General features: G+C 46.8%; 2 protein-coding genes across 2 annotated transcripts in view; both read left to right on the forward strand.

The window, feature by feature from the left end:
• The window catches only part of LOC136454227 (glycine-rich cell wall structural protein-like), a 110,955-nt gene extending 92,156 nt beyond the window's left edge, over positions 1-18,799 (forward strand). Inside the window, exon 2 of the mRNA XM_066454728.1 lies at positions 18,069-18,799. Within this exon, the coding sequence (XP_066310825.1) occupies positions 18,069-18,799 (731 nt within the window). The remainder of the gene's footprint in view (positions 1-18,068) is intronic.
• On the forward strand, positions 6,079-16,454 carry LOC136451166 (DNA mismatch repair protein MSH7-like). The gene is given in 17 exon segments (XM_066451924.1): positions 6,079-6,336; positions 6,459-6,554; positions 9,088-9,143; positions 9,540-9,606; positions 10,027-10,119; positions 11,651-11,779; positions 11,863-11,896; positions 11,963-12,010; positions 12,125-12,321; positions 12,568-12,694; positions 12,808-13,085; positions 13,585-13,633; positions 13,636-13,766; positions 13,901-14,287; positions 14,366-14,462; positions 14,768-14,894; positions 15,689-16,454. Coding segments are annotated over 17 exon segments (2,640 nt in total). The 3' UTR covers positions 16,155-16,454.
• Positions 18,800-19,012: the final 213 nt, after the last annotated feature.

Below are 19,012 nucleotides of genomic sequence, written 5' to 3' on the forward strand. Positions count from 1 at the left end.
TGAGCAACGATCGGTCCTTAAGCGACATAGATGGAAACTAACAGCACCCTAGAACCCTGTCTGGTTACCTCCAACTTTTTTTGTCTGGTCTCTAATTATCCATCACACATGGTTAATTCTAGGATATCATTCTTTCCATAGCTAAATTCTTCTAGTAACCACCTATAATGTAGGTGATCGGATTATCACCGATCGCTACCGGTCTAAGCAAGGCTAAGCAGTTATTCGATCCTAACCTAACAGGATAACAAGGTAGTAAGGTAGGCAAGGATAGTAATAAATGCATCAACGGTTTCAATCAACTCCTACCACTTAATGCAACAATATATAAACTCATATATATAGAAAGAATTGCTTTTATAAAGTAGGAGACTTAGAATGCTCTAGGGCTTGCCTCGTTCAAACGAACTAGGTTGATGATCCATGCACTCGGGCAAGTCCTCTCCTGACTCCTCTTCCTCTGGCACCTCCTGTGCCTGGACTTCTTGTGGATCTGTCCCGGTCTGCTCTTCCTGAACTACTGCTAGCAACTCCTCCTGCGATCATGTATGATGCAGATGTATGAGTGCTAATGCATAGGTGCATCGAAGAGATGACATGTAATGATCATGATACAGGAAATGTAGATGAACATGTTCAACTTTATTGGGCATAGTAGATGTAAGGCCCTTCTACAAGGTAGCCAATATCATCCAAGAACATGTACTACTATACTACTACTACAACCACGGTACTAACATGCCAAGTCACCACAGCAATCTAAGATGCTTCAAGGATACACCAAAGCAAACATTATTAACTAATCATGCGTTAAACAAGATTGTTTATTTTATTTTAAACTAGGGCTACAACAGCAACATATATTTCTGGTGCTCATAAAAATCTGAAAAAATTACAGTAGCATAGTACTACTCAAAGTAGACTACCATAAAATTTTCATTGCATTTAGATAAGTATAACAGCCTACACAAAAATGACAAGCTATGGTGGATAATGGAGCATGAAAAATACTTTGTACTATATGAAAAGTGTCAAAACAGACAGATTTGGTATTTTTCCCCATGATCTTCATAGCATATAATCACTGTACAAAAAGTTTCCACCTACATGTATTATTCATATTTTTAGCCCTAGAAATTTTACAAGAAATCAGCAATTAATGCACATAACCGACCTAGCCATATTTTCCACATAATAGGCATGTCATATATTTTTCACAAAAAGTAAATCACCTAAATAGATCAACAAAATTAGCACCATATTTTTCTGACCTATATTCTATTTACTATACATTTTCCAAGAAATCAGCATTTAGTCATTTAAATAAAGCTACATAGAAAAGTATCACAAATTTGACATGGCATATTTTTAACAGATAGATCTAGGCACAAGAAACCTAGCAAAATTTGTTTCAACAAATTTGGAGCCATTTTGAGCAAGTTATAAATTCCCAAAGCATTTAAATAGAAATCTGAAAATCATTTCTTAAATTCTTTCTGAAAATCCATGTTCAAAACTGCTAGATCCACCTGGATTTCCACCCAGGCGTGCACCCCTATGGCTGACAGTGGCCCCCACGGGTCAGCCGGCCCCACCTGCCAGCCCCTGCGGTAGAGGAGAGGCTGCGCTGACCGGCGTGAGCTCGCCGTCGACGAGGTGGCCGGCGACGAGGTCACCACCAACGTGACCACCTTGCCAAGGCGGACACGGCAGTGCAAGCGGTAGGGTTGGAGGAGCTCAAGAGCGAGCTGGCCGGTGGCCATGGCAGCGCGGTGGTGCGGCTCACCATCGGTCGGCCATCTCCGGCCGAGAGGTGGCGCGAGAAGTGGCGTGGGAGCTCCACCGAGCTCGGGCAGTGCTCGTGCGCGTGAAGGGAGAGCGAGAAGGAGGACGGAGGGGCGAGGTCCATGGAGCGGAGTACTCCGGCGGGCTCGACCACGACTCCGGCGAGGGATTCCCGGGGAAGGGGAGCTTCCCATGGCTTATCGAGGTGAGCACGTGGTGCGCGAGGTGGAGGCGGTGCTCAGGGCGAGATGGAGCTAGCTCAGGCGAACTGGAGCAGCCGGAACGGCCAACTCCGGCGAGCTGCAGGTGGGGCGGTGGCGGGGAGGCGAGCGCTGCGGCTGCAGCTTGCGCTGGTGAAGCAAAATGGCGGAGTGGGAGGAGTGCGGCGCGGTCGGGCAGGTGAAGGCGAGCGCGTGGAGTGGGGGCCCAGGGGTGCCACCCGTACGCGTCGCTGGCGTTCGGCGGCCACGCGGCGGCTGTGGCCTGACGCTGGTCGGGCGCGGCGCGCTGGCGAGCGCGGGCGAGGTGTGGGGTAGGCTGGGCCGGCTTGCGGACTAGGCCGAGAAGCGAGGCGCGAGGCCCACTAAGGTGAAATGCGATTTTTCAAATTATTTTCAACTCCTATTTCATTCAAACAAAATTTTGAACTATTTCAAAGCAGTTTCAAAAGTTGGTGTAAAAATGAAAGTTGTTCCATTTTTCAAGATCTACAACTTTGCTTTTGTGACCAAAGTCAAATTCCAAATAGATTTTGAATTACAAAATAAAAATCAATATTAATTCAAAACCCTAATTTTGAAGAATTATTTTTAAAAGCAAAATTTGGCAAAAATTTAAATATGAACTTTGCTCCAAATTGTATCCTAAATATTTATAAGCTATCTTAGTGATCAAAACAAGAAATCATGGCATCCAAACACGAGCATGGCATTTCACATTGTTTTAAACATAAATGAATTTCAATCAATTTAAGCACCACATGAAATGATACTTCATTTCTTTCGAAATGAAATGCATGAATGATGCTTATGCATGAGGTGATGATGATTATGCTCATGGGATGAAATGGTAATGCATGCTTAACACCGAGGTGTTACAGGGCTGAATAATCAGCTAGAGATAGCGCATCTCCCACACCCACCGAAGTGCTAGGAGGCTGCTCGTAGCAAACCTATAGCCGCATCACCGCCAACTCTATCACGATGTCTGTCGGCTGCTTGATCTGCTTCAACTTCTTGCCCTTGATTGGGATCTGTTGGTGCCAGTTATGGAGATGGCTATTGTTCCATAGCCTGGCCAGCCGTAGGGGAACCCTCGTGGCATGGTGGTGGTGGTCACCGATTGTTGGGTTTCCTGGCCTATAGACATGCCCAGAGAGATGCCAACTGCTGGGTGATCTCAGATAGGGTCTTCATCATGGCGTCGAGGGTGCTCAGCAGCACCACCGGCGGCACAACCGTCTGCACCATCGATTGGGACACGGTCTTGTCGTCGATCGCACCATCGGTAGCGGAACCTGACGTCTCTGATACCAGATGTTATGTGGTTGCTAGGGTTGAGGGGGGCGAGTTGAGGGCCGACTGAGGGCCTTTGCGGCTTTGCCCACAGCTAAGAAAGAGGGAAGGTTTTTTCTTCTTAATTCTTACTTGATTAGATTGATACATCTCCTCTCCTTATATAGAGAGGTTTACTTGACTTCCAGACAAGACTTACTTACCCCTAATTAAGCCATCTTTATATCTAATTAATCCTATCACTAACAGGCTATACTGCCGAGCCTAGACCCAATAGACCCATGACATACTCTAATGATTTACATCTAGATGGGGAGACATAATGGCCCTGTTCGCTTTGTTGAAAAGTCATGGCTGAAAATACTGTTCACTGATTTGTTATGAGAGAAAAACACTGCCCGTTCGTTGAAATAGTATGGCTCATAAGACAAGCGAACAGAGCTAATATAGGTTTAATCAATTTGGAAAACTAAATTTAGATGAACTTTGGAAGTTGCTCTAACGTCTACACAATTACACTTGTATCTATCCAATAGCTTCATCATAATTCATGAATTTAGAATTTACTGCTAGAACTAGCAACCACCGACAGTTAAGATAGTGTAAGGAACAAATTTCTCCTCAAGACAACTACGACATTGAGTGTAAAAGCAACTCCAAGAGACCATGTAAAAATAGTTTCCAAATTTAAATGATTTAACCATTATTTCTAAAATAGAAAACACTCGTCCCTGCTCTCCAAGCCTTTGTATCTCCTGATCAGTGAAGATTGCAAACATCTTCAGCGTGTTTGGTTCACGTCATAGAACAGTGCAAGATGATCTGAAACCTGTATCCGAGGCTCAACGTTCTACTTGGTTTGACTACATGGGCTTAGCCCATCCTAATCGAGTTGTTCTTCTAGTAGGCAAAAGTCACGTCCCCTCAAAAAAGGAAAATTTTGCTCACGGACACCGTTAAATCATGTAATGTGCTGATGGACACCGCCAACTCCAAAATATGCCCAGTACCATTATGAAATCATGATTCTTTGCTGGTAGATATCGCATCCATTAAAATATTCATTTTCGTGGTTCGAAAGAGAGAGCGCGAGCGATAAATAGACCAAATTGCCCATGCGAGTCGTTTTCCACCTCTGTCCGTCGGCCATGGCCTCCCAGCTGAGGGATTGTGCGCGTGAGGGTTGGGGGTAGCTCTGGCTACGCTGACCCGGCAGCACGACGACGCTAGGCGTTCAGTGGCTTGCGGCAGGGGCTGGGCCCATAGGGCGGCGACAGCGGCGCCCTACCTAAGCGACAGCGATGACGACGATTGCGAGCACATCGTCTTGGCCTTCTTCGCCGCAGCGGTGCCGTCGGCATCACCATCGTTGATCATCATCGCGATGAGCACGGGGTTGCAGTACTCACGCACCTGGTGATGTGGCCACTGATGCCCATGGTTCACGCGTGCACCCAATAGATCAGATCTTGAATGGGAGACCGCTGCCAACGCCGATGAGCAAGCTGCATGAGCAGAAGGTGCTTGTTTGCGTGGGGGCCACAGAAGCACACGTCCGGGTTCAGTAGCTGCTAGATGACATCCACATCGCCACGCTAGCGTGCGGTACAACTTCCTCATCCACCTTGCTGCTCATGGCTGACGGCCGATGCCGCTCAGCACGAGCGTACCCTAGGGGCTCTTGCTGAGTAGCAAGCGCGCTAGCTCCAGAGCCAACATTGGCTATGCGCCGCCACCCAGCGAGCGCCCTGCGCCATCGAGCGCTTGTGCTGCTAGCTCAGCCCAGCCAGAGCCACCCCAATCCCCCACGCACATAATCCCTCAGCCATGGATGACGGACAGAGGTGGAAGACAACTCAGGGGCAATATGTCTATTCATCGCTCTTTCTCCCCTCCTGAACCACCAAAATTAATATTTTAATGGATGCGGTGTCCCCACGGCTATAAATATCCATGTAGCCCAAGGCCCCGGTGGCCCAGCACGAAGCCCGCAAATTTGGCCCGGCCCAAGCATGGCCCGCCCTGGTGGTGTGCGAGCCTAGGCTGGCCTGGCCTAGTAGAGCAGGTTGTGCCTGGGCTTTACCCTAGGCACGGCATGCCAGCCCAACATGGCCTGTCCTTTAGGCTATGACCCGGGAGCGGCCCGTTCTCCCTACCTCTCAACGCCAACGGCCCAGCCCAGCAGGCTCCCTATCTCCGGCCTCCCCCCATCGTATGTAAACGAGCGGATGCGGCGCCCTCCCCGTCCCCCTCACCCCAAACCCTAATTCATTTCACTCCACCCGCCACGCTGCTCTCTCATCTCGCACTCTCGCCTCTCCAACTCCTCTGCTGGCGACTGGCGTCTATCCTCCCCGACTTCGGTTCCGGTGACCTCAATCCACCTGCCACCGGCGAGCCGCTCCTTTCTCCTCCTCTCTCTCTGCCTCTCCCATCTCCCTCTCCCTCACTCCCCTCTAGATCTCAGCGATTATGTGAGTTTAGAGTTCGTGTCACTATTTGTCCCTCCTCCGCTGCTCGCCATCCTTGCTAATCGGTGTGTCGTCTTCTTTGGGTGGCCCTCGTCTTCTCTGGCACCGGGCTCCGTTTGCGCTGGTAAAATCCTAATCCTAACCCTAACCCTCCTCTTCTTCCATTGATCTATTCTGATATGATCTTTTCATCCTCCTCCATCTCTTTGCGCAGGTAGGTAGCCGATGCGTCGTCCTCTAACTGTGGCATAGAGCAACCAAGGTGGCCCCGCGCATCGTTGAGGAATGGTGCTGGAGAGCTGTCCGCCATGGTGTCTGCTGATGATGATATCGTCTGGTCGCTCATCGGCAACGACGACTTGATCGCGGTAGGCCTGGCCCCTGAGGACGACGACGACACCGGAGAGGACGCTGCTGCGTTGTTCGGTATTGATGTCAGTAGCAGCTCTGCTGCTCCGACTCCGATCGATCTGGACGGCGACGGTGGTGAAGGGGCGACGATGACTGGGAACCCATTAGGCTCCAACTCCAACAACTCTGCTCCATCTGTTGCTGGTAACTCTAATGTTGGTAAGCGTAAATCACCTATGTGGGCTGATTTTGATGAGATATATGAGACTATGAATTGTAGTATTAGAGGTCATATAAGTATATAACCTACTTAAAGTGTTTGATATATCATTGCTAGGGCGTATTTTATGAGCTCTATGAGCTAGATGCTGAGATTGGCCAAAAAGAACTTGACTGGAAAATAATTGTTAGTGGGGTGGGCAAGTGCCGACAGGTACGTAGTGCTTATCAAATGCTTGCACTGAACTGTTCTACATTACACCTAAATTTTGAAATATTTCATTTACATCTCAGTATATTGTGCTGCTCGTTAAGAAGTTACATGAACCAGACAACCACTGGATCATATTTCTTATCGTCCAGTCTATATTATCGTTATTTCCCTGATAAGTCTATCACATGAAGCCTACCTCAACCTGCTTGGTAGTTGGGACAAAAAGGCCTTGTTGCTGTTGTTTTTAATCTACCATGAGGCTGATCTCCTCACGGATTAGGAACACGATCATTTCCCTGCACCTGCCATTATATTTGGGTTTTGGGGTTAGGGGACAGTGCTTGGGTAAATCTGGGACCCGTGTTGTAGGAGTGTGGGAGGCAATGGTATGGTGGCACGATGAGGTGGTCGCCAACTTGTGTTTGGTGGGTGGTGGTGGCCTGCAGCACAACAACAGTAGTTCCAGTAGTGTCGGTGTTTCGAGTTGCCACCAACAAGTAAATTTCTAATATTGCGCGTCTGACTCGGATGGTGTGCTAAGAGGACACGAGGTTTATACTGGTTCGGGCAGAATGTCCCTACGTCCAGTTCGTTGTTGCTGCTCGTGTTACTAGCACTGAAAGTTCGTAGCAGGGGTTACAAACGGGAGAGAGAGGGACAGGTCCCAAGTCTCTGATGGAAAGGTTGAATGGGTGCCGAGAGCTCCATCGTTGCTTGGCTGCGTGTTCGGGGTTTGATGGATCGATCGGATTCGAGTCCGACGGTTCGATGCGATGTGTTGCGATCATTTGTTCGACGTCCCTAATGGGATGTCCTGCTTTCCCTTTTATAGGCCAAGGGAAAGCAGGGGTTACAACGGAGGGAAAAAGGGGAGAACGAGAAGGAGAAGAAGTCTTTCAGGATCGCCGGGTCCTTCTTCTCTTCTATGCGGGTCTCGCCGACCCTGTAGACGTCAACAGGGATAGCTTCATGTCGCGGTCCTGTCCATCACTAGCACCACGTGCAGGCGTCGTCTCCCGGTCATGGCGCTCTACTCTGTCCTAGCAGACGTCGTGGCGAACTGACGCGCCTGTCAGTGTTCGTACGAGGGTTAGGCAGAACAGTACCGGTACGCCTGATGCTGTTCCTGACGTGAACCCCCAGGTATTTCCCGTCGTGGGTCGTGGGCTACATTGAGGCGTGCCAGTCTCTTCCCTGGCATCAGAGCTTTGACCTAGGCACATACGTTTGGACCTGGAGTGGTTGGCGGCGGTATGGGTCTCCGTCGGGTGAGACGGAGTCCCTGGCCTCGGGGTCGAGCGAGGCAGAGTTCCTCCCCAGAGGCCGGGCGAGGCAGAGTGCGAATCCAAGGCTCGGGTGAGGCGGAGCCCAAACCCAAGGGTCGGGTGAGGCGGAACCCGCCCTTAGAGGTCGGGCGAGGTGGAGTCCGCGGCCTTGGTGTCGGGCCTGACGGAGCCTGCCCCAGGGGTTGGGCGAGGTGGAGCCAACCTTCGGGGGTCAGACGAGGTGGAGCCCACGACCTTGGTGTCGGGCGAGGCGGAGCCAACCCTCGGGGGTCAGGTGAGGCGGAGCCCGCGGTCTCAGTGTCGGGTGAGGCGGAGCCAACCTTCAGGGGTCAAGCAAGGCGGAGCCAACCCTCGGGGGTCGGACGAGGCGAAGCTCGCGGCCTCGGTGTCGGGCAAGGCGGAGCCAACCCTCGGGGGTTGGGCGAGGCGGAGCTCGCCTCAGGGGTCGGGCGTGGCGGAGCCAACCCTCGGGGGTTGGGCGAGGCAGAGCCCGCGGCCTCGGTGTCAGGCGAGGCAGAGCCAACCCTCGGGGGTTGAGCGAGGCGGAGCCAACCCTCGGGGGTCGGACGAGGCGGAGCCAACCTTCGGGGGGCGAACGAGGCGGAGCCCGCGGCCTCGGTGTCGGGCGAGGCGGAGCCAACCTTCGGGGGTCGAACGAGGCGGATCCCGCGGCCTCGGTGTCGGGCGAGGCGGAGCCAACCCTCGGGGGTCGGGGTCGGTTGGAGCTGTAATCGCGTTCTTGACTGCTCGGACGAGTCAATGTTGATGGTTATTAGCTCCTCTTCGGGTACCCTAGTATTGGTCCCCGACAGGTAGTGGGTGGGAGTGATGGACTGCCCCCAATTTGCAATACGCAGCTGTCTTGTGTTGGGAGGCAGACTGGTGCAGCTAGGGTGGAGATCGACTGCAATGCCAGAGACAAAGGAGGTGACTGATTCCATGACTGGGGTCACATGTTAGCCTGCTTGTTCTTTTTATGAAAACTTTTATGTAGTAATATGCTACTTATACAAAAATTTTTATGGTGTAGCTCTTGTCTGGGATGACAGGAAGCCAGAATTGATTTGGGTAAATGCTTTTAGGCTCTAGCAATGCACCACTTTGTCATGTTTTCAGCCATCTTGATTTAAATTCTTGGCATTTAGTGCATCACTACCTCACTAGCAGTTATAATATAGTTTCATGCTTTATCTCATCTCAGTCATGATTATTTCCTAATGGTAGTGACATTAACTTCACATTTACAGGTTGGCATTTCAGAAAGTGGTATAGATGATGCTGTTGATAAGCTTGTAGCTAGGGGGTAAGCTCAATAGCTCATGCTTTTGTTTGGTTTTGTTCATTTCCAGAATTATGTAGTTCTTCAGATTTATGCTTTATCTTGTTATCATAACATTATCCTGAACATCAGCAAGCTCATGCTGCTTCAGGTTGGTAATGCTCGGTCAATGTGTCTATCCTTATTGATGTGGCAATAATGAGGGATTTTTTGCATTATTGACTCCTTTACAATTTGATGTTAGTTATGTTGCTTTCATGAAATTCAAATCTGCTCATTGATTTCTATAATGCATAAAATTTCCTTTTGAACCTTATGGTCTGCAAGGCATCCCTATAGCGCCTCTTCCTTTTCTTTTCCTTCTTTTTTTGGTGCTGAAGCAGTGAGGTTATTGCTCATGAATCTGGCACCTATTTCCAGGTATAAAGTTGGACGAATAGAACAAATGGAATCTGCAAACCAGGCCAAAGCTAGAGGATTACATTCTGTAAGTATTCAGTACTGCGATGAAACAACATTAATTCCGAGTGTTTACACTGATTGTTCATCACTTAGCTAGTGGCAGAAGTAGCAAGCATGCGCCTACCTTTTTTAGAACCTCCCTTTTCTCAGTTGCATATCCAAATTTCTTTGTTCTGGTATGGCAATCTTTTGTTCAAATGTGCGCATAGTCATGTACATTGTGATTTTTCATCCCTCTATTTTGCTGTATTGGAAATTTAGTTTTACTTAAGACACAATTATGGTACTCTGGATAGGTGTAAATTAGTAGCAATATACCCTGTGCAACACAAAACTCTATAATTCAGTATGTGCTCATATTTGTGGTGCAATGTAAATAACTTCCTTACAGGCAATAATATTCTAGTGGCATGTAACATTTTTTCTCATAAAAAACTTCTGCAAGGTTATTGAAAGAAAGTTGGTTCATGTGTCCACACCATCAATTGCGGCTGATAACATTGGTACTGATGCTGTTCACCTTCTGGCATTGAAAGAGGTTTGCTTCTAGCATTGCACCTGTCTTTGGTCCACCATACTTTTCTATGATGCTTTGGAAGTTTGTCCGGTTCAAATGGAATGTATATAAGCATATATGGGTACCACACCCAACCTAACCATTTTTTTTATCATCCAACCTAACCATCTTACTCCCTCCATTCCAAATATAGTTCACTCTAGCTTTGTTCTAAGTTAAGCTTATTTAAATTTGACCAAGTTTATTGAAAAATACACTAACACCTTCAACATCAAATAATTTCATTAGTTTCTTCATGAAATACGCTTCGATAGAGCATTTATTTGAACTTGTAGATGTTAACATATATATATTAGAAAGAACTTGGTCAATGTAAGAGAAGTTTGAGTTAGGACAAAGTTTGTGAACTATAATTTGGAACAGATGAAGTATAACTTAAAGCATTATTTCATCAAAAGAGAGAAAAAATGTCATCTTAGCACAAAATAATCCATTGAACTTTCCAAAGTGATCTATAATTTGGAACATATGAAGTACAGCTTAAAGCATTATTTCATCTAAAAAGACAGAATTTTGTGATTTTAGCACATAATAATCCAATAAACTTACTAGATATTTTTTTAGATAATGGAAAGGCTCCAGCTTCTTGCATCCCTGATGCATACAACATGTCTGCATTTGTTCATTATTACAAAGGTTCATCATGACAAAGCGAAACAAACAACAACAACAACAAAGCCTTTAAGTCCCAAACGACAAAGCGAAACAAAGAAGAAAATAAATGCATAGCCTATAATTAAGCAGTCAACCATACATGGTGAAAAATTGCATTGCTACCACCTCCGAAGAGTGGCTTGCCTTGAAGAAGGTTTCTCTTTGTCTTTCCTTTTGTAGCTATCTCCATAAGCGCAAACAATATGCTCCCCTCTGTAGCTGGGTGCTAGTATGTTTGTTGTTAAAGATCATGTAATTATGGCTAAGCCATACAGACCAAAAGTTGGCAACCCACTCCTACTAAGATCTGTGCTTTAGTACTAGTTCGGTAGTTCCCCTTGCATGCCGCTGACTCCCCTTTATGTGGTTAATACTTGTTTTTTATACCCAACGCAATAATAATTATATGTAAAATGGAATAGCAAAATGATACTCAAAGAAAAGGTGTTCTATGTTTTGTTGTGGCTACAGAAGCAACTAGCATTCTAGTTTCTTTTGGCCAAAATATCCTTGGTCAAAATAAGCCCTCTACCTAAGTACTACAAGAAAACTATTCTTGAGTGGCTAATCGTAACGTTCCAGATAAACAAGCAGCTAATCTGAATGATTACCATGACAAATATATTAGATCAGAGGTGCATAATGCATTTGCTGAAACAAATAGTATTATTCTAGATTCCACTGACAGTTTTGTTCTTGCAGTTTCTCTTGGTAGTTTGGCATGGACTTTTTAAGTAAAATGGCATTATAAATTTGCAATTGAATATCTTGAATTTTGCTTTATTAACATTCTTCATATGTGATCCTATTCTGATGCAGCCTTTCTTGGAACTTTCAGGTTACCCTAGCTTGTAACAGTTCCCAGGTCTATGGATTTGCTTTCCTAGACTATGCTGCCCTTAAAATTTGGGTGGGTTCAGTCCAAGATGATGACTCGTCTGCAGCTTTGGGTGCTTTGTTGATGCAGGTATGCTCTTGTAGCCCTTTTTGATTGGTTAAGTGAACCAGAAACTGTTATAGTGTTATTCATTATTATTCTTTTTTTTTCAGGTTTCTCCTAGAGAATTAATCTATGAAACCTCAGGTCAGAACATGCTTCATTTTCAAATCCTTGTATTTTTAGGAGCTAATACCTATTCTCTTTTGTCAGGCATCTCAAAAGAAACTCAAAGGACAATAAGAAAATACGTCTCAGCAGGTAAATGCTCCTAAAACACTATTCTCTTTATTTGCCAGCAGATAACTCTTTTCTCAGATAGCAAGTTAATGAGACATCAGTTGAAAACTTACAAATATCTTTCCTTAACTTCAGGATCTGTGAAGATGCAGTTGACCCCCCTCTCTGGGATAGATTTCTCTGATGCTTCACAAATTCGAATGTTAATACATTCTAAAGGGTTCTTTAACGCATCAACAGAGTCATGGTTATCTGCTTTGGACTGTGCAGTGAATCGAGATGTAGTTATTTGTGCACTTGGTGGACTTATTGGCCATTTGACTAGGCTCATGGTATACTTGGCTTACCTTTTTCTTCCCTTGATCACATATATTAGTCATCCCAATCGATTGTGCCATTCGTAACTGCTAATTTTTTTAATTAAATTCTTTGTAGTGTTTCATTGGCTGTCCCTAGTCATTGTTTTCCATCGTTTATGTATTTTCGAATTATTCCGCAAAATATTATATACATAATTTTCTCTCTACTATGTCGACCATTGAAATGTGTTTAGTTCTAATTCTACAATCTGAAACCAGTTACATGATGCCCTGAAAAATGGGGAAGTCTTACCATACCATGTGTACAAAACATGTTTAAGGATGGATGGCCAGACTCTTGTGAACCTTGAGATTTTCATCAACAATTTCAATGGCGGTTCATCTAGTAGGAGCACAGATTCAACTTTTTTTTCCTGCTCTTATTTTTTGTTCTTTAACAGTAGTTTTAAACAGTAAACAGATCAAAGATAATATTGCTGAATCTATACCTTGTTGCAGGTACTTTATATAAGCACCTTAATCACTGTGTCACAGCATCTGGTAAGCGGCTGCTAAGAAGGTGGATTTGTCATCCACTTAAAGACATTGATGCTATCAATAAAAGGCTTGATGTTGTTGAGGGTTTTATCCAAAACTGTGGACTAGGCCCTACAGCACTTGGGTATCTCCGGAAAATTCCTGATCTTGAGAGATTATTAGGACAAGTTAGATCCACTGTTGGGTTATCATCTTTGCTTCAACTGCCCTTTATTGGAGAAAAGATACTAAAGAGACGGGTAAGTGGTTCTTTTCTCTTTCAGTCACTAGCTTATTAGCTATTACAGCTCTGGGTTCTCTTATACAGCTAAGTTTTGGAGTGATTTTGAAATGTAATATCTTGTAACAGATCCCATATTCAGTTGATACTTTATTATGTAAGAAATGATCTTATTAAGTTGTTGATTATGAAACCTTTCCTGAAACCATAGTTTGTGCTTGCAGAAAATATGTCAATAAAGCCAATGTGTTTTCCTGCATGTTTTCATAATCGTCTGATTCGTTTTCATGGTCTCCAGTAATATGCTATGAAATATTTGCTTAAAACAAACGTGCTATGAAATCTTGAATATGTATACATATTAGTATTAGTACTAGTTTCAGTGAGACTTTTTGTTAACATGCTAGGGTTTCTAAGGGAAAACCTATGTTCTAGATTTGATTATTGAAATGCAAATTTTCTAGTTTTTCTTCCTGTCAGTTGATTGCTTCATGCAAATATTTATGGCATGTTCCCAGATTAAAACATTTACAATGCTTATCAATGGCCTCCGCAATGGTATTGACTTAGTGACTTACAAAGAGCGGATCATGGTGTCTTGGCACTTTATAAGGTTGTGGAGATTCCATCATTGAGCTGCCTTTGTGAGTTAATCCATACGTTTGAAGAGAGAATACGAAATGAATTTCCATGTGGCCAGGTAAAATATGCCATGGTTTCCCATCTGCATTAGTGTTGTATATATAAGTGCCTGTTTCCATTTTAGTTATTTACTGCTCACTTGTATTTCTTCTATTGCCATTACTTATTGGTTGATCTTGTGAGCTTCGAAAGGATTCTGATGTCGATGACAATGGTGCCAACAATTTGGCTCGTCTGGTGGAATTTTTTATTGGAAAAACTTCTGAATGGTCTTTGGTGATCAATGCTGTCAGCACTATTGATGTGCTTAGGTCCTTTTCTGCAATGACATTGTCATCATTTGGTGCCATGTTCAGACCACAAGTTTTGCTGAAAGATGATGTGCCTATACTTCGGATGAAGGGTCTGTGGCATCTTTATGCTTTTGCGGAAAATGCAAATGGCCTGGTACCAAATGATTTAACCCTTGGTCAGGATTTATCTGGTCTCAATCGTTTTGCATTGTTGTTAACTGGTCCAAATATGGGTGGGAAATCCACAATCATGCGTGCCACCTGCCTGGCTGTTGTACTTGCCCAGGTCTGTATAATCTTTACTTATGCTTGTCTGTTCATGATCTTATTCAAATGTATTACCAAGGTTTCTTCTTCTTTGCAGCTTGGCTGTTATGTCCCCTGCACATCATGTGAGTTGACCCTTGCAGATTCCATCTTTACGCACCTTGGTGCAACTGATCGGATTATGTCTGGGGAAAGTATGTAATCATTTTGACAAATTAGTACATTGCCCACCGCATTTTACTGTTCTGGGTCCAATGAGTTATAATTGATAAATACATGTCTGTGTGGCAAAAGAGTAATACGATGTTTGTAAATCCTTGAATTATCTGTAGAAAGCCCTCATTGTATTTATTTGAACTGTTTTGCGTCATGAACTTGTTTAGTAGATCAATCAATCTCTTTATATTTCATGATCTAATGCTATATATGTACATTATTCGGTATGCTTGGGTATGAGATGACAATGACCTTGACTTTGTTTTTATATCATTGTTTACAGGTACGTTTCTCGTTGAATGTACTGAGACTGCCTCTGTTCTTCAGAACGCAACTGTGGACTCACTTGTCTTGCTTGATGAGCTTGGAAGAGGAACTAGCACATTTGATGGATATGCAATCGCATATGCTGTGAGTTTTTTTCCTCTGCAGTATCTCAAATCTCATCCTTCCTTGCTATGCTTGATGTTCCCTTAGTATGCTTTCACTTCATAATTAGTGCTGTTACCATGACCCAATGACTGGTAATGACTCATGAGGTGCATGGTACAGGGAACTTTTTTAATACAAAATAGCAACAGACCTTATTTGTCTGGTTCCCAGATTTGGGGAATTGTTAATTTGCTAGCATTAGATATGACATATTATCACACCATTACATGTATTTGTGAGAATCCTACTGTGTGTTTTATCTCTCCAGTAAGATGCAGTATAAGTAGGTTAGACAATCTTGAACAGGTGCATTGCCTTGATGTTTCACGTGCATGCTTCTCTGTTTCTCTTTCCGTTCTGCAACAGGCTTCCTGGTTTCAAATAGCATTTTTTTTAAGAATGCCATTATTAATTATTAATGATATCTAGAATTGGAACTGCCCTACTCTTAGTCCCTGGAAATTGCACTGTCATACTGCCACTAAACTACTCTTTCCTTTGTTTTCACATCAACAATACATGAATCTACAGATCTACATTTATCAGTAATAGCATCTTATGCATTGTCTAACTGTAACTCAGGTGTTCCCAGGGGCGGATCTAGCGGTGGGGCGGGGCTCAAGCCCCCCCTACCCAAACCGAATCAGTGCAAATTACTGTAGAGCCCCTATGAATTTTTAGGTAAAGTTCTATAGTATAGGGGGGCTGAGACTTAAGATCGAGCAGCAGTGTTGTTCAGTCCCCCCTAAAATATTTCCTGGATCCGCCGCTGGGTGTTCCGCCACCTATTGGAGCGTGTGAGATGCCGTCAGCTCTTTGCCACTCACTACCATTCTCTGACAAAGGAGTTCGCCTCGCACCCTCACGTGAGCCTCCAGTATATGGCCTGCATGTTCAAGCCAAGCAGCAACGGCAACGGCCAGAAGGAGCTGACCTTCCTATACCGGCTGACCTCAGGGGCCTGTCCAGAGAGCTACGGCCTGCAGGTCGCCACAATGGCTGGAATCCCGAAGTCGATAGTGGAGAAGGTGTCCGTCGCAGGCCGGGTGATGAGGTCTAAGATCGCCGGGAACTTCAAGTCGAGCGAACAGCGAGCTGAGTTCTCGACCCTCCACGAGGAATGGCTGAGGGAGGCCCTGTCGGTCAGCGTGATGGACGGACTCCTGGATGACAACATCATGGACACGCTGGTCTGCATCCGGCAGGAGCTGAAGGCTCACTTCAGGAAAGCGAGATGAACATTGACACCGCCACTAATCACGTGCGTAGGAGTACTAATTATCAATGCCTAGATTATTCAGTGCCATCGCTTGCATGTTAATGTCGTGTCTTTAACCACGGTAGTTATAATGTAATCCGTGTTTTTTTTTCATGGCACGAGTCTTGTACTGTCGACTAAGTATCATGTGTATATATGTCTTGTGCTATGTCTTATCTGTGCATTGAGAGGCAAGTGCAATGTCTAGTGTTGACACTTGACAGGCTCATTAATTTACTGGTTTGGCTGAGCTGCCCGCGTGATAAGGGCAAGAGCTGGCTGCTAGCCATAACTTACCATCATTTGCCATGTTTGATCAACTTTGGTTGCCAGTTTGCCACCACAAAGTGTGGCAAGACTTCTTTCCATTAAATTAGGCTCCACACATCAATGATTTAGTAAGATTAATTCTCTTAAATTTTGAAATGTGGCAAATATTTTGGAATATTTATTTAACCTTAATCAAGTGTGGCAAGTTGCGGCAATCTGTTGTTGGGAACCTAACGGTGCCCTAAATCTGAAAGTGATGTGCCGTGCTGATTCTCGTGGCACAAGATTGAACTCATGATGTTACCAGAGCAATTAACGGTGTCTTCCTTTTCTTCTAATCTCCGCCAACTGAAACCTAAATTCTCCTCAACTGTCCAACGAATGGAGCAGTGTTTTCTTTTTGTGCCCACAGTTTCAAGGGTCAACCAAAAATCCTATACCTCTGTAAACTTTGGGCACATGTACATTTTTGCTCCAGCCGGGGGCTCAGTAGCCAGTACGTAGCTGATCAGGCCTCGAGAAAAGGGAAACGCGAAAAGTGCTGCCGCTACCGCTAGCTAGCACATGAGCAGCTTGGAGCCCATGCGTGTGTGACAAGCTGTTCTATCACAAGTTCACAACTGGGCCAACACACAAGACAGCAGCCGGTGCCCGGTAGCCATGAATGCATGCATCCCAAGTCCGAGCGCCGGTCACATGCCAATCAAGCAAGCGAACGCATGCAGAGTTGCAGAGCTGGGCGGCGTCGTGCACTGCATGCATGATGCATATGCAAGCTTGGTTGCTTTGCAGTTCACTCTCGCTCGCTCATGTAGGTGCATGCTGATGCTGAGCCCACCTCAAAAGTCAAAAGTCCCCCAGAGAGGCCATGACCCAACCAACCAGTTTTAGCAAATCGACGCGGGCACATTTAAGTCAACCCCGGCCAGCCAGCCACCAATTAAAACCCGAAGCAGCTGGCGGCTGATCGAGCATCCATGTCCATGCCATGCACATCGTCTCGCGTTTAAATACCCCCCGCGTGCCATGGCTTCCCCTCACGCAGCAGGACAGAGTTCCATTCCAAAGCTGAGTTTGTAAGTCATGGCAAGGCTGCCTTCCATGGGCCACCGGGCGGTGGTATTGCTGCTGCTTGCCGTGTGGGCGTCGACCACCGCTGCCACACGGCGGGAGCCTGTGGCGTGGAGGCCTGGCATGATTAGAGCCGAGGATTGTGACAACAAACATGGTAAGGGTGGGGGCGGTGGTGGTGGTGGTGGTGGCATCGGTGCTGGTGGAGGAGGTGGTGCCGGAGGCGGTGTAGGTGCAGGAGGTGGCACAGGGGGCGGCATGGGCGGTGGTGGTGGCTTTGGAGGAGGAGGTGGTGCCGGAGGCGGTGTAGGTGCAGGAGGTGGCACAGGGGGCGGCATAGGCGGTGGTGGTGGCTTTGGAGGAGGAGGTGGTGCCGGAGGCGGTGTAGGTGCAGGAGGTGGCACAGGGGGCGGCGTGGGCGGTGGTGGTGGCTTTGGAGGAGGAGGTGGTGTAGGCGGCGGCATTGGTGGTGGCGCCGGGTTTGGAGGTGGAGCAGGTGCAGGAACAGGTGGTGGAGGCGGCCTTGGTGGCGGTGGGGGGCTCGGAGGTGGAGGTGGGTTTGGAGCTGGTGGCGGCGGTGGTTTCGGTGGTGGTGGTGGAGTAGGAGTTGGTGGTGGGGCTGGTTTTGGAGCAGGAGCTGGTGCGGGAGGAGGACTTGGCGGAGGTGCCGGACTTGGAGGAGGTGCCGGCGGAGGAGTTGGAGGAGGATTGGGCGGTGGCGGTGGTGCCAGCGATGGAGTAGGAGCCGGCGCAGGAGGAGGACTTGGTGGAGGTGCTGGACTTGGAGGAGGTGCAGGCGGAGGAGGTGGAGGAGGATTGGGCGGTGCTGGTGCTGCTGGTGGGGGTGCAGGAGGAGGCATTGGTGGTGGCGGAGGCATCGGGGGTGGCTTCGGAGGTGGTGGCGGATTTGGTGGTGGCGCCGGAGCCGGTGGTGGGTTTGGTGTCGGAGCTGGAGCGGGCGGAGGCATGGGCGGTGGGATCGGAGCTGGTGGTGGAGCCGGACTTGGAGGAGGACTAGGGGGTGGCGGTGGTTTCGGTGGCGGCATGGGCGGTGGATTCGGTGGCGGCGCGGGAGGTGGGTTTGGTGCAGGAGGTGGCACGGGTCTTGGCACGGGGGGCGGAGGTGGCATCGGCGCTGGAGCTGGCGGAGGCATTGGAGGCGGGACCGGAATCGGCGGCGGAGGTGGCATCGGCGCTGGAGTTGATGGAGGCATCGGCGGGCACAAGGGCGGCGGGCACCATCACGGCGGGAGCAGCATCGCGAAGGGCAGACATCTCTACTGAGGAGCTGTTTTTCAGCTTCCTTCTGCATTCGGATTTCAAGGACCTGATTTGATTATATACCATGCTAGTAAGGGGACCTAGCCTCTCACTACGATTAGCTTCTCGATCTAATTTCCCCATTCGTTCTTTCCACCTTCTATCCCATCACATCTTCCTGGGTTCTAGCAACTTTTGTACCATCTTACAGTTAATTTCACCACATTTTTAATTGTT

Source organism: Miscanthus floridulus, chromosome 5 (assembly GCF_019320115.1).
Source record: "Miscanthus floridulus cultivar M001 chromosome 5, ASM1932011v1, whole genome shotgun sequence".
Lineage (NCBI taxonomy): Eukaryota > Viridiplantae > Streptophyta > Magnoliopsida > Poales > Poaceae > Miscanthus > Miscanthus floridulus.